We start from the raw sequence: 14,715 nt of genomic DNA, 5'->3' as shown, positions 1-14,715 counted from the left end.
GAAGGATGAGAGAAATTCGACAGTTCTAAACCGTCAAATCTGGGAACATCAAGAATTTTGACGGTCCTAAACTGTCAAAATTTAGTTTCTAAAATTCGTGGGCCTTGTCCCGTCAAATTTTTATGTCGAATTTTCCAATTTTCACATTGTGGGGGCCGGTTGTGGTACAATATGTGGCTGATGAGATAAAGGCACAAAACGATAGATCCTTTTCATCGAGATACACAAGAAAAGGATGTGCGGTTGTTTCTGTGCCCTTGCCACATTAGTCGCACACCCAACCTCATGCATTCTTCATTATTCATATATTCCTAAATACTAATATTTATAAGAGAAATGGAGTTTATTTTTTAGAGAAGTCTTGGAGACAAGGACTATTATGAGGGAAGCTTCCTCGTTGATTCTTAATTGCGGGGTCTTTACTTTTAGGTCTAGATTGACGTTTATTTTTCTAACATGAAAATAAAAATATAAAAAAGAAATGGCTGAGTACTCCGTACAGTTGAGTTATTATATACCCATCTTTTATTCATTTGTTGATATCTTCAGTTGGGTATCTCATTTTCTTCAATTTTTTACTTATTTATTTATGGGCGATCAAGTCTCAGTGTTCTATTAAGGTTTGTAGGTCTTTCAAGGTTAAAAGGTTTTGTAATTTTTGTTTCAAATTAAATAATGCTTGTGTGTGTGGGGGATGACTTGAAAAGAATTCTTTAATATTATATATGTTTTTAGCAGCCGAGTAGTGTAATTCTATATTGATTTTAAAGGGATTTAATGGTCATGATGATGAATATTATTAGAAGTAGAGGTCTATCTGTTGTGCTTCTTCATTCAATTTTCTTCTTGTTAATAATAATGCTGGGTAATACTAATGTATCCTCTGCTACCTTAAGTGATATTCATTGCTTAAGAACTCTGAAAGAGTCAGTAGAAGACCCTTTGAATTACTTAACCTCTTCATGGAATTTCAACAACAATACCGAAGGATACATCTGTAAATTTATTGGGATCGACTGCTGGCATCCGGACGAGAACAAAGTCTTAAACATTCGGTTATCAGACTTGGGGCTAAAGGGCCAGTTTCCGAAGGGTCTCGAGAATTGCAGCAGCACGACGGGGTTAGATCTATCTAATAACGAGTTCACGGGACCCATTCCATCCGACATCTCGGAACGTCTCCCATTCTTGACATCCCTCGATCTCTCCTCCAACAATTTCTCTGGTGTGATCCCCTCGAGTTTAGCAAATTGTACCTATCTGAATATCATAAAACTCGACCATAACCGTTTAACAGGTCAGATCCCCCTGCAACTTGGCCAGCTCTCTCGGCTCAAGACCTTTAATGTCGCCAACAATCTCTTATCTGGGCCGATCCCTACCTTTGCCAATCGAACTTTTGGAATAGACAGTTATGCAAATAATGTAGGACTTTGTGGGAAACCTTTGAACAATACTTGCAAGGTGGCTCATTAAGGTTTTCTAAAAGACATATCTCATACTGCGTTTTTTATCGGGTTGGCAGTTGGTTTAGGTTACAGTGTTGTTATGTTCAACGTTTTTGAAGTATTTAAGAAGAAATACACCCCGAGGCGTCGATAAGGATGGTAATTGATGAACTATTATCTCTGTATTTATAATTACTTCAATAGACTGCTATTGGGATTAAAGTATCATAATAATAATTTAATGTTTTGAGGGTATTATTGAATTTTGGAAGTTTTCTTTCTTGTTTTTTCGAATGCAATCTAAAGAGAAATTTTTAGGTTTTAGAAAGTCAATTCAAAATTTCACAAAATTATGGATTGATAGATCATAGGACATCATGTGTATTGAGGGCTTCCCTTACATGGGCATTATTTTAAGACTCAGTAAGATGTCTCATTCCTATAAAATATATAGGAACAGTGTCTAAGTGGTGTGCTTTAATTGTAGTTTAAAACAATCTTAAGCAACTAACAAAATCGTACACGCAGTCTAATGTGTTTGTTTGCCAATCAAAACATGCCACATAGACACCATTTCTCTCTGTAAGAACAAACATGACACTGTATTGGATCGCTACTCTTATTTTAAATTATGATTGTCCTCAATAAACACAGCCTACGATCCTGGATATTTTTGTATTTATGCATGCCTAAAAATAAAATTCACCAGTTCAAGTGTTCATATTTCTAAAGAAATCTATATTTATCTCACTATTTTGAAGAAAAAAAAAAATTTAACCATGTGTGAGAACTGAGAAGTATGAAACCTAATTTTAGAAGAAAATAAAAATAGTCCACATCGACGACTAAGAAACTATAGAAGTCTTCTCAACTTAATAAATGATTTCTCTTTTGATTCTTTGTCTTTATTAAAGAGAGTCTGAGATGTTTGTGCTATGACTCCAAACTTGACTCACATTGTTGTTATGTTCAACGTTTATGAAGTATTTAGAAAGAAATACACCCCAAGGCGTTAATAAAGATGGTAATTGATGAACTATTATCTCTGTATTTATAATTACTTCAAGAGAATAAAGTATTGTAATAATAATTTAATGTTTTGAGGGTATTATCACTACAACATTTTCAATATATTGAAATTTTTTGGACGTTTTCTTTCTTATTTTTAGAATGCAATCTAAGGAGAATTTTTTAGCTTTTAGAAAGTTAATTCAGAATTTCATAGAATCATGGATCGATTGTTCATAGGACACCATGTGTATTAAGGGCTTCCCTAACATGGGCATTATTTTAAGACTTAGAAAGTAAAGTGTCCCATTTCTATAAAATATATAGGAACAATGTCTATGTGACGTGTTTTAATTGTAGTTTAAAACAATCTCAGGCTGCTAACCAAGATTTACACGTAGTCCAATGTGTTTATTTGCCAATCAAAACATGTCACATAGACACCATTTCTATCTGTAAGAATGAACTGGACACTATATTGGATCGCGACTCTTATTTTAAATTATGACTGTCCTCAATAAACACAGCCTACTATCATGGATATTTTTGTATTTATGCATGCATAATAATAAAATCCACCAGTTCAAGTGTTCGTATTTCAAAAGAAATCTATATTTATCTCACTATTTTAAAGAAAAATAAATTTTTTTTTTTTTTTTTTTTTTAAGGTTAAAATAAAATTTTCTAACCATCCATGAGAACTGAGAAGTATGGAACCTACTTTTAGAAGAAAAAAAAAATAGTCCACATTGACGACTAAGAAATTATAGAAGTCTTCTCAACTTAATTATAGAAGTCTTCTCAACGTAATAATGATTTCTCTTTTGATTCTCTGTCATTATTAAGGAGAGACTAAGATGGTTGTGCTATGACTTCAAACTTGACTCACTGTTCATCGAGTTGAGTCAAGCCGAAAACTCGGGATTTAAATTGGCCGAATCATGATGGAAGAATGATACCCAATTAGGAGTTGAAAGTATAAAAGACCTATAAATGTTTAGAGAAAGGGAGAGAGATAGGACTTTAATTTGATCATTCTTTGGAGACTCTTTGACAGGTGTTTACTGTATACTTTGATCCCAAACAATGACAAAAACAATTATAATTCTTACATCAAATAATGTTAAAATATTGAATCGATCATAATTCTCATGTCAATATCAAAAATATATAACATTAATTTTCTTGAGATACAATTTCTGATACTTAACTTTTGCTAATACCAATCCAAATGTGTGTTAATTCTTTGGTGATTTAATATTAGCAAATGTTGGTGTGGCAATGGAATCTCTTAAAAAATTAAAAGAAAAATCAAGTGTTTTTAATGCAGAGCCTCAACCCACAATTGATGCTCTTCATCAAAGAGATGGTTGAGAAACAATGGATTCCCAACAAAAATGTATCTCTAAATAAAAATTGATCTCTTAGAAGATTTTGTTTTTCTGCTATCATCTTAAAAGTCTCTTTGAATGGCTATGCCTCGACTAATCATAGGTTGGAAGTAGGGGTGAACATGGTTCGGATTGGTTTGGATTTTAACCAAATTGGAATCGAACCAAGTATGATCGATTCTACAAATTTGGAATCAAATCAATTCAATTACCCTATATAACCGAACCAATCCAAACCAACCTTGGTTCAGATTGGTTCGGATCTGATCTCAGTTCTCATACTTATTATTTTTAATACTAAAATTAAAATAATTAAAATTTAAAACTAAGAAAAATAAATATTAAACAAAGTATCATGTATAACAACACATAGCACGCATAAACAAAACATCAACATACATATTATTTCAATATAAACAAAGCATCACACATAACACAAAAATAACAAATCCTTAGTCCAATCTTACATCAATCTATCTATACACCAAAAATTACTGGAATTTATTTTTAAAAATGAAAATTCCATGAATATTTCAAGTGTGGGAGTGATCGATAGAAAAATTCTTATAATTCATAGATTCGTAATTAATGAAAAGGGAAAGAAAATAAATATTAAAATCATATTCAAGTATGAATATGACACAAAACACTCATAAAATGAAATAGAAAGAAAGTTAAAATTCATTAGGAGAAAATCATTCTTTTTTTAAATCTATTGTTAAAGCATATAAAATTAGTATAAATCGGATTAGTTTGATTCTTGGATTGGTTTGATTCTATTATACCCTTAATTCAGGATCGAATCAAATCAATCGGATTTTTTTTTACAATCCGCATCTGAATCAAGTTATGCTCAATTCAAATCAATCCAATCCAAAAGACTTCAGATTGATTCGATTCTTGAATTTATCAAGTCTAATGTGCACCCCTAGTTGAAATTGAAAAAATTCTCTCATATGTGAATGCCAATGTCAAAGGCTTATGGTCCAAATGTACGTGACTTCACATGTTATGTTATGAAGTCTTCAAATCGAATTTGATCCCCTTAATTAATGAGTGGCTTTTAACGTGCCACGTCTCCTAATGTCACTGTTGCGGTTGCTTAGTCTATGTCATGTTCATATTGCTAAGTACACGTTTAAAAGTACAATAATATAATTTGAAAATTGGAATCTGACAATATTTTGGTACAACAATAATTTTAGAGCATATTATATATTATATATATATATATTATATATATATAGGGTCACGTTCCGAAGACTCATATTGAGACTCACATTGCGACACACCGTTTTGTCTTATATGGCAAAAAATGTTTAGAATGAGCTGATTTTTTATGAGGATGATCTCTGTGATGAGGGGATCATCCTGGCAAAAAATCATCCCATTCCAAAACTTGTAACCCCATCAAAATTGATTTACAAAAATTGGACGGTCTATAATTTTTCAACAAAAATTGGACGGTCTAGAAGTTTCATAATGAGCTGATTTTTGGCAAGGATGATCTCCTCACCATAGAGATCATCCTCACAAAAAATCAGCCCATTCCAAATATTTTTGCCCATATAAGACAAAACGGTGTGTCGCAATGTGAGTCCCAATATGAGTCTTAGGAACGCTGTTCATATATATATATATATATATATATATAGGGTCAGGTTCAAGGGCCATGTGAGAAAACATGTAAGAAAACTTTCGGCGGTAAATAAAATTTTAAAATATGGGTTAGAAATTTTAGATTGAGCTGATTTTTTGTGAGGATGATCTCTATGATGGGAAGATCATCCAAAAAAAAAATCAGCCCAATCTGAAACTTCTAACCCCATTAAAAGTGATTTAGAATGTGGACCGTCGATTTTTTTCAATTTTTATCACTAATTTGTAAATAACTTTTGATGGATTTAGAAGTTTCTGATTGAGCTGATTTTTTGTGAGGATGATCTTCTCATCATAGTGACCATCCTTGCAAAAAATCAGCTCAATCCAAAACCTCTAACCCTTATTTTGAAAAACGAAAGTTTTCTTACATGTTTTCTCACATGGCCCTTGAACCTGACCCATATATATATATATTATATATATATATATATATATATATATATATATATATATATTTGGAGGTATTTTTATTAGAAAATTAAATTGTCAAAGTGCTTTATTTTAAGTTTCGTATTGGAGTAACATTGAAATGTACAACATGAAAGATATTTTTAACGTGCACACGTGTCAGATCATAAATGTTATTCATCGAGATCTCACTTTAGCAATATCATTATTTTAATGCAATTTAACATGTGTTGATGAAAAGCATCTACGATGTACATTTTAATATTACTTCACATGTACACTTTAGCATTATTCATTTAGATCTCATTTTAATGCAACTTCACATGTGTTACAAATGTGACCAAAATCCAATAAATATTTATCACTTTTGAAAGAATCCTCTTTGTTGAATTACACGTGGTATTTTCAGAGATATTTTAAAATTTGACAGAAGTGTAAGTGTGAAATAAATACCACGTGGCATGTAACGAGGAGGGTTCCTTCACATTTTGAAGCGGAATGCTTGCTTCAAAGTCGGACTCGAAAAAGTTGGAGATCAGATAAGCGTGACAACATCAGCCACATCTGAAAAATATGATAAAGAGTGGTCCTTAGAATGCGAATTCACACCAAAAAGATGTGTGGTTATATACCTTTGCCACGTCAGCCGTGTATCAAACCGAGAAGCGGCACCGCATGCATTCATCGTTAATCTATTTGAGTTTCCAGTTATAATGTTAAATATGCTGCAGTCAGGTGACTAAGGTTTTAATGCGAAAAAAATACAGCAAATATTTGCAGAGAAGTAGCAATAAAAATTCGCCATTCATAAACTCCAGGGTTCATCAAAGCAGAGAGAAATGGCGAATGGAGAAGAAATAATTAACAAACAGATCGTTCTACGAGATTATGTTGATGGTTTTCCTAAGGAGACTGACATGGAATTGAGAACCAAAACTATAAATCTAAAGGTTCCAGAGGGATCGAAGGCAATTCTAGTGAAGAATCTCTACTTATCTTGCGATCCTTACATGAGATCTCGAATGAGGGCACCAAACTCTCTCAGCTACGTTCCTTCATTCACGCCTGGTTCTGTAAGATTAATTATTCTCTCTTTGTGTTCTGGTTTTGATTTCTGTTGATTTGCTCCAAGTACGGTTTATATTACGATTTTATAATTTGTATTCTTTCCTTCTTCTCAAAGATATCTTCAATCTCTCCATAAATTTTAGCTTATTTTCAGCTTAAAGAGTCACTTATAAATGAATTGTTGAGTGTAATTGATTCTTGTCATCATCTATTCTTCTAGTTGTCATCAAATTAACATTTATTATTTTTTTATGCTTTTTGAAATAAGAATGATTCATAATTAGAGTTTGATTAATATGACACTTAAATTTGATAAAGTAGTGATTTTTACGTGTAATACTTTTACTGATGTCGGTGGTATCTTTTAGTTCTATTTTAATAATCTTATTTTTTTTAATATATATATATATGGGTCCCGTTCAGCAACAAACATTTTGGCAAAACATTTTTCAAAACATGGGTTAGAGGTTTTGGAATGGGCTGATTTTTGGTGAGGATGATCTCCAGTTTACAAGTTGAAAAATCGTGGACCGTCCATTTTTTGTAAACCATTTTTGATGGGGTTAGAAGTTTTGGAATGGGCTGATTTTTGGTAATGATGATCTTCTCACCGTAGAGATCATCATCACCAAAAATCAGCCCATTCCAAAACCTCTAACCCATGTTTTGAAAAATGTTTTGCCAAACTGTTTGTCAAAATGTTTGTTGATGAACATTTCCCTATATATATATATATATAATATATATATATATATAGGATCAGTATACACATAAAGCTACTCATAAAATTACAATGGATTTTGTCTTATATGAGTAAAAAGGTTCAGAATGGGCTGATTTTTTGTGAGGATGATCTCTATGGTGAGGAGATCACCATTGTCAAAAATCAGCCCATTCTGAAACTATTAGCCCTATGTTAGTAAGTTGAAGAATTTTGAACCGTCCATTTTTAGTAAATCACATTTGATGGGGTCAGAAGTTTTGGAATGGGCTGATTTTTTACAAGGGTGATCCCCTCACCATAGAGATCATCCTCACAAAAAATCAGCCCATTCCAAATTTTTTGCCCATATAAGACAAAAACGTTGTAGCTTTATGAGTAGCTTTACGTGTCTACGGATCCTAACCCATATATATATATATTTATAAGGGCGGTTCAAGGGACATATGTAAAAACAATGGTTTTTCAAAATATGAGTTAGAGGTTTTGGATTGAGCTGATTTTTTGCGAGGATGGTCACTATGATGATAAGATCATCCTCACAAAAAATCAGTTCAATTTATAACTTCTAAATCCATCAAAAGTGATTTACAAATTATTGATAAAAATTTGTAAAAAATCGACGATTCACATTTTAAATCACTTTTAATGGGGTTAGAAGTTTCAGATTGGACTGATTTTTTTCGGATGATCTTCCCATCATAAAGATCATCCTCACAAAAAATCAGCTCAATCCGAAACTTCTAACCCATATTGTGAAAATTTATTAATGTTACATTGTTTTCTCATGTCCCTTGATCCTGAACATTTCCCATATATATATATATATGGGGGGCGTTCAATGGCCAACTTTTTGGCAAAACATTTTTCAAAACATGAGTTAGAGGTTTTGGAATGGGCTGATTTTTGGTGAGGATGATCTCTACGGTGAGGAGATTATCCTCACCAAAAATCAGCTCATTCCAAAACTTCTAACCCATGTTTACAAGCTGAAAAATCGTGGACCGTCCATTTTTTGTAAACTGTTTTTGATGGGGTTAGAAGTTTTGGAATGAGCTGATTTTTGGTGAGGATGATCTCCTCACCGTAGAGATCATCCTCACCAAAAATCAGCCCATTCCAAAACCTCTAACCTATGTTTTGAAAAATGTTTTGCCAAAAAGTTTGTTAAAAAGTTTGCCCTTGAACGCTACCCTATATTATATATATATATATATATATATATATATATATATTTTTTTTTTCTACCTTGAATTGAATTCAGATCTTTATATATTATGTTACTGTACAACTCAGTTTTTTAATTTTAATACCCTACAAACACGGGCGGATTTTTTCATCTGCCGCTAATATTTGTCTCAATAGCTTGTTAAGCTAAAGACTTCAAAAATTCTTGTGGGGACAAGTGCCCCCACCGCTCCCAAATATAAATCCACCCCTGCCTACAAACTGAAATCTTTCTAGAGTGGAAAACAGCGAGCTGAATTCAAACTAAGTGAATCAAAAAACCAGGTAAAATAAGTTTGGAGAGTAGAGGAGACGGATCTATCATTAGACTGGATTGGGACCCAATTTCATAAATCGGTTACTATTTGACCATGCCATCCAATACTCTGTAATTACTCTTTCCCAAGAATGTGTGCACACGTGCTTACTTAGGCCCAAATTGCATTCCGACGCTCAAGTCAGGACACACACATCAAATGAAAAAAAGCTAAAAAAACATTTATTGAATCAAGTCTCACAAGTATTCCAAACTTATTTTTTTGACTTACTTTTTGTTTACTCTGTTGGTGTCATGGCATGTTTCTTCCTTAGATCACCTGCACCATGGACCTTTCAGCACATGGTCATTTGTGGAATTGTGGTAAAAAAAACCATTTTTAACCGTTACGAATGTTAGTCTGAAAAGATTTAAACTTTACCCATATGGCACATTCTACAATTTAATTAGAATGAAGAAATCAAATATAATATGCATATAATTCCCAAACTTCCTATCTATGGTCATTAGTCAATACCAACATGAATGGGCCCATTTAATGGTTTTGAGGGGTATTTAGGTTAGTTTCTGTACTCGACAACTCTAGTTTGGATGTCGAAATTATCCAAGAACTGGAAAATTTATTGATTCTCATTCGGAATTTGATCAAGTTAACTGGTTTATTCAGTTTGTGACACCCGTGAATATTTGAACAGAGTACTCAAGGGCTTTCAAAGAACATTTAACATTGATTACAATTACACATAATCTAGGAGTGACGAGATGATATTATCAAAACCCAATATTTCTCAAACAAAAGGTCCCTTAAAAAAATATAAATTGGTGTATGGGGATGAACATTTTCTTTTTGTTGGTACATGTAAGGTCAGCATGATTGGAGGTTACTGGTTTATTTCAACAAATAAGAGTGCTTGTTTTCTTTTAATGATTTCAAGCATGTTTGGATAATTGATGTACTGGCTAAATGTAATTCCTGTGTCCAAATTTTAGTCAAACTGTAAAATTCAGTGGGTTGAGTCAACTCAACCAAGACCTAGTTTGAGTTAACTAGCTAACTTGGTATGTAGTTCCCAAGAAAATTTGTCTAATACTAAAAGGACGAGTCATCATAAAATGACGTGCTAAAACATATGCGACTGATTGACGTGGCAAGTGCACAGAACCATAGAAAAAGATCTATGGTTCTGTGCACTTGCCACGTCAGCTGCATACAGACCGTGTACGTTTTAGCACTTCTCATTAGTCTAAAAGGATTTCAAAAGATTACTGTTAAAAGTTAAAACAAACTCACAAACACTGAATTAGTGTAATCTACACATTTTGAAAACTAGATAAAAAACAACTTTGAACATGTGAGTTGATTTTCTACTTTTGGATCTTGTTCAGAGTCTTAGGATTACATTTGTGACTTTTCTTTAAAAATGTGCAGCCAATAATAGGACACGGTGTAGCTAAAGTCATGGATTCTGGACATCCAGAGTTCAAGAAGGGTGATTTGGTGTGGGGGGTGACTGGGTGGGAAGATTACAGCCTCATAACGGTGACAGAGACCCTGATTAAAATAAAGTACACGGACGTACCTCTCTCCTACTATACAGGAATTCTTGGTAAGCCTTTTCTATTCAATTCATGAACATTACGTGTTACGGATATTAAAATATATAAACAAATAATGTTGTATGAAGGCGAATATTCTCTATGTACAAAATAACCTTTTTATTTGAGGAGGAACAATTAAGGTATGGGATACAACTTCTTGTTTTCCTAAGACATTTCTCATGTTTGCAGTCTTTAATTATGTCAAGTGTAATCTAACTTCAAGCAGTGGCATATATCATTCCTAGTCTTATCATATTAAGGTAGAATTGGATCTTGAATGTTGGACAGTGAACCCATGAATTGAGAAAAGAGAATTCGATCATAGTTTTGGATCCAATTAATTGAAGATAAATGTGTTTTAGATTTCATTCAAGTTTTATTTAAACAGAAGCAGCAGCATTACGTCTATCAGTTTCAATTATATCAAACATAAAACTTGGAGGTATGTTCTTCCAAAAACCTTAGGAGTTATGGGGATGGAAATGTATGCTAGTTGAATTTAGTTTAAGAATTCCTTCGTGATGGTCTTATTTATGCGACCATGAGATGTGGAGTTGGAATTTTATTCAGTTTTTCATATTATTCAGAATCAGGGTTGCCTTGGACATTTTTCACGTGCACCATTATTTGATGAATGTTCATTTTTTAATTTGATTACATCAAATTTTTTCTTAAACCAAAGGCACAATACAGTAGATTTTTTATTTTTTATTTTTTATTATTATTTTTTGGGTAGGATTTCCACTCCATAGGATCTTATCTTGTTGCTGATGTGCGAAGCATTTCTTTTTCATTATTATGTCAAATTGTTTCACAATACTCTTTTATCTCTATGAAATTACATACTTTCAAAGACATGCCAGTCCTAATTACATGGTGGTTCATGTAATGGTCCAATTATGAGGTCACCCATCAATTGGGCATTCCAGATTAATTACATGTTCCATCAATTGTGCTACTGATGAATTGCAGAACCTACAGTGTGACCCTTAATGATAGATTCTCTATTATTGATTGCTTTTGTTTCAAATGAAACACGTGACATTTGTATACAATTTCTTGTTCATAAATTCAAGGCCCCCACAAGCAGGTGGGATACGGTGTCCATTTGTTCTGACGTTCTTCTGTATCAAAGATCAGGCAGTTTGGATCTTTCATATGTTCTCAAAACATCTATTTATGACATAAAAAACCCCTAAAATCAAACTTAAGACCCAAATAACAAATCTAACCACCCAGTTTATAAAACAAAATATTTTCCTAATAATAAGTGAAATATCTTAATTTCGTAGAGGTGACCCATTAAGTGGACATGGTTAAAGAACATGGCTATTATAATATGAAATTCATCTTTATATGGGTTCCCTTGTTAGATTTGTAATGCTTCAATAACTATGGTACATGGATGTTTTATAGGTATGCCTGGATTGACTGCTTATGCTGGTTTTTATGAATTTTGCTCTCCTAAGAAAGGAGAATATGTGTTCGTGTCAGCGGCCTCTGGTGCAGTTGGCCAACTTGTTGGACAGTTTGCCAAGTTGATGGGTTGCTATGTGGTTGGAAGTGCCGGATCCAATGAAAAGGTTAATCTCCCACTCAGTTCTTATATGTAGAGTGTGGGATCCACCATTTGGTGGCTTCCATCTAGGAAATGAGGAGAATTTGACTCCATTTGACACAAATCGATTTATGGATTGGAAGCTGCGACCTTTCAAAAAAAATCTGAGGAAAAAAGAGCAAAACTTCTATTAAAAAAAAATATGCCAAACCAGTTTTTAGAAAAATAAATGTGGGAGCAGTCCATAAAATAGCAACTCTATATTGGGATTTTAAATCAATTGAAATATCAACTTGATAATAATAATAATACAAATATTTTTGAAATGTTTTCTCAAAAAAAATCCTCCCCTGAAATGTTAGATTTGTAAGTTTATTGCAGTAAAAATGCTCAACTCAAATAGGGAATACCATATGTTTTTTTCTCTTCTCCTAAATAGACTTCAAGAAATAAAGCACAATTTTTTTACCCATCAAATTATGGAAAGATGCTTTACATTGTAGCATAGATATCAATATATTATATTCAATATTAATACAATTCTAGCAAAAAAAAGTTGAAAATGAAAATAAAAGATTGAAATGGTAGATACACAAGTTCATTTCAGCAAACCAGTTTTGCCAGTCCAAGAATCTAATCTAACACATCAAAGATCATCCATGTTAGACAGACTGCCAGTAATCATGAAGGTGATCTCTTATGGCCTTCCTCTTTCTGTTTTCTTCTGTGAAAATTAAGGTTGATCTACTGAAGAACAAGTTTGGTTTTGATGGGGCTTTCAACTATAAAGAAGAGCATGACTTGGATGCTGCTTTGAAAAGGTCAGTGTCTATACTTGAGTGAGAAAATTGAATCTCAATTATACCATTAATCTTATCTGAAGATGACCATATTTTGCTTTTGAAATTGATGGTTGTATCATCCTTGCAATAATAACTAGTTAACTTACAGTTCAAAAAATTCCCATATCCTTTTACTTGCAAATTTGTGACTGAGTTTACTCATTTTCCTTAATTATATTGCTGAAATACTAGTATCTGGTCGAGTACAAATTTATCACCCTATTTATACCAGACCATTCTCCCAACCATGAAAATTTTCGATAACCCCACCCCATTGTTCTTAAAATGAATATGCCCCATCATTGTTTTAGTTGAGAAACCATGTTCTTGTTTTGGTTGACATTGTTGGAAACTGGGTATTGATTTCTATGAAAAGAGGGAGATGAAGTTTGAGAAAATTTCTGATTTCGGAATTGAATGCAATAGAAAAATACTTAACCTATAAGTAATGGTTGAGACATGCACAAAGCACCTCTTCATCCTGTATTGTTTCAGAACAGACACAAAATTTAGAAGAAAAGACACCACCACCAACGTTAAAAGGTGGGATTGAGTTTTTACCTTAAGGTCAATACCTAATGAATATTAAAAGGTTTTCAAATTCAATTCTCTAAAATTCCAACAGACATATTGCATTGCAACTTTGAGGCCATGAGCCCTCAACCATTAAAAGATAGAAAAGAAAAAAATTAAAGAATTTTCATGTTTGTCCCATCTGTCAGGTATTTTCCGGAAGGCATTGATATATACTTCGAGAACGTGGGAGGTAAGATGCTCGATGCAGTCCTCCTCAACATGAGAATCAAGGGTCGCATTGCTGTGTGTGGGATGATTTCCCAATACAACCTTGACCAGCCTGAAGGGGTACATAACTTGTTCTGCCTCATCTCAAAGCGCATCCGTATGGAAGGATTCATGGTCTTCGATTACTATCATCTCTACCCCAAATTTCTTGAGTTTGTAGTGCAGTACATCAAGGAAGAGAAGATAACATACGTGGAGGATACGGCAGAAGGCCTTGAAAGTGGACCCGCGGCTCTCATTGGACTATACACAGGTCGCAACATTGGGAAACAGGTCGTTGTAGTTGCTCGTGAATGATTTTCTTTTACATAACTACTGCTCCTCTTAGACGTATCTCCAAATTATGGGTTCCCAAGAAAAATCCCTCTTAATTTTTTAATTCCTCGAACATAAAAATTGAACTCTTAAGAATATTTTGTTTTTCCTCTATGGTTGCCTCATCCATGGGTTGAAACTGAAAAAATCATCCAATATGTGGAGTGTCTAATTTCAAAGGCTATGCCCAGACATACGTGGCTTCACGTAAGCCTACTTTATAATGTGCCACCTTTCCTACTTTTAGTGTTCTTGGTGCATTAGCCTATGTCGTATTACTTGTGAAGTGTTACGTGTTTGCCCTTCCCATTTTGAAAGATAACTGACTTGAAGCTTGTCTCTTTCGGGAGCAAATACAACCCAACACCGTTTTGACAGGTGGTGCAG

The 14,715-nt window shown here is 33.3% G+C and overlaps 1 protein-coding gene and 1 pseudogene across 1 annotated transcript; both read left to right on the top strand.

Moving 5' to 3' along the window:
• The first annotated feature begins 509 nt into the window (after window positions 1–509).
• On the top strand, window positions 510–1,711 carry LOC147380733 (probably inactive leucine-rich repeat receptor-like protein kinase At5g48380 pseudogene; annotated as a pseudogene).
• A 4,901-nt stretch (window positions 1,712–6,612) lies between these two features.
• On the top strand, window positions 6,613–14,440 carry LOC147380732 (2-alkenal reductase (NADP(+)-dependent)-like). Its single transcript, XM_086431328.1, has 5 exons — window positions 6,613–6,990; window positions 10,640–10,817; window positions 12,226–12,392; window positions 13,106–13,188; window positions 13,932–14,440. The coding sequence occupies exons 1-5, from the start codon at window positions 6,757–6,759 to the stop codon at window positions 14,308–14,310; spliced, it is 1,041 nt and encodes a 346-aa protein (XP_086287454.1). The 5' UTR covers window positions 6,613–6,756; the 3' UTR covers window positions 14,311–14,440.
• Window positions 14,441–14,715: the final 275 nt, after the last annotated feature.

Source organism: Akebia trifoliata, unplaced genomic scaffold (assembly GCF_017979445.1).
Source record: "Akebia trifoliata isolate Shusen 1 unplaced genomic scaffold, ASM1797944v1 Contig01044, whole genome shotgun sequence".
Classification (NCBI taxonomy): Eukaryota; Viridiplantae; Streptophyta; class Magnoliopsida; order Ranunculales; family Lardizabalaceae; genus Akebia; species Akebia trifoliata.
The sequence above is the reverse complement of the archived record's forward strand: the minus strand, read 5'-3'. Positions and strand labels throughout refer to the sequence as shown.

Excerpts from the sequence above, each read along its gene's own strand:
- LOC147380732 (XM_086431328.1), top strand. The coding sequence starts at position 6,757 with ATGGCGAATGGAGAAGAAATAATTAACAAACAGATCGTTCTACGAGAT. Across the intron at positions 10,818-12,225 it reads CTACTATACAGGAATTCTTG|GTATGCCTGGATTGACTGCT; the intron begins GTAAGCCTTTTC and ends GATGTTTTATAG. Across the intron at positions 12,393-13,105 it reads GTGCCGGATCCAATGAAAAG|GTTGATCTACTGAAGAACAA; the intron begins GTTAATCTCCCA and ends GTGAAAATTAAG.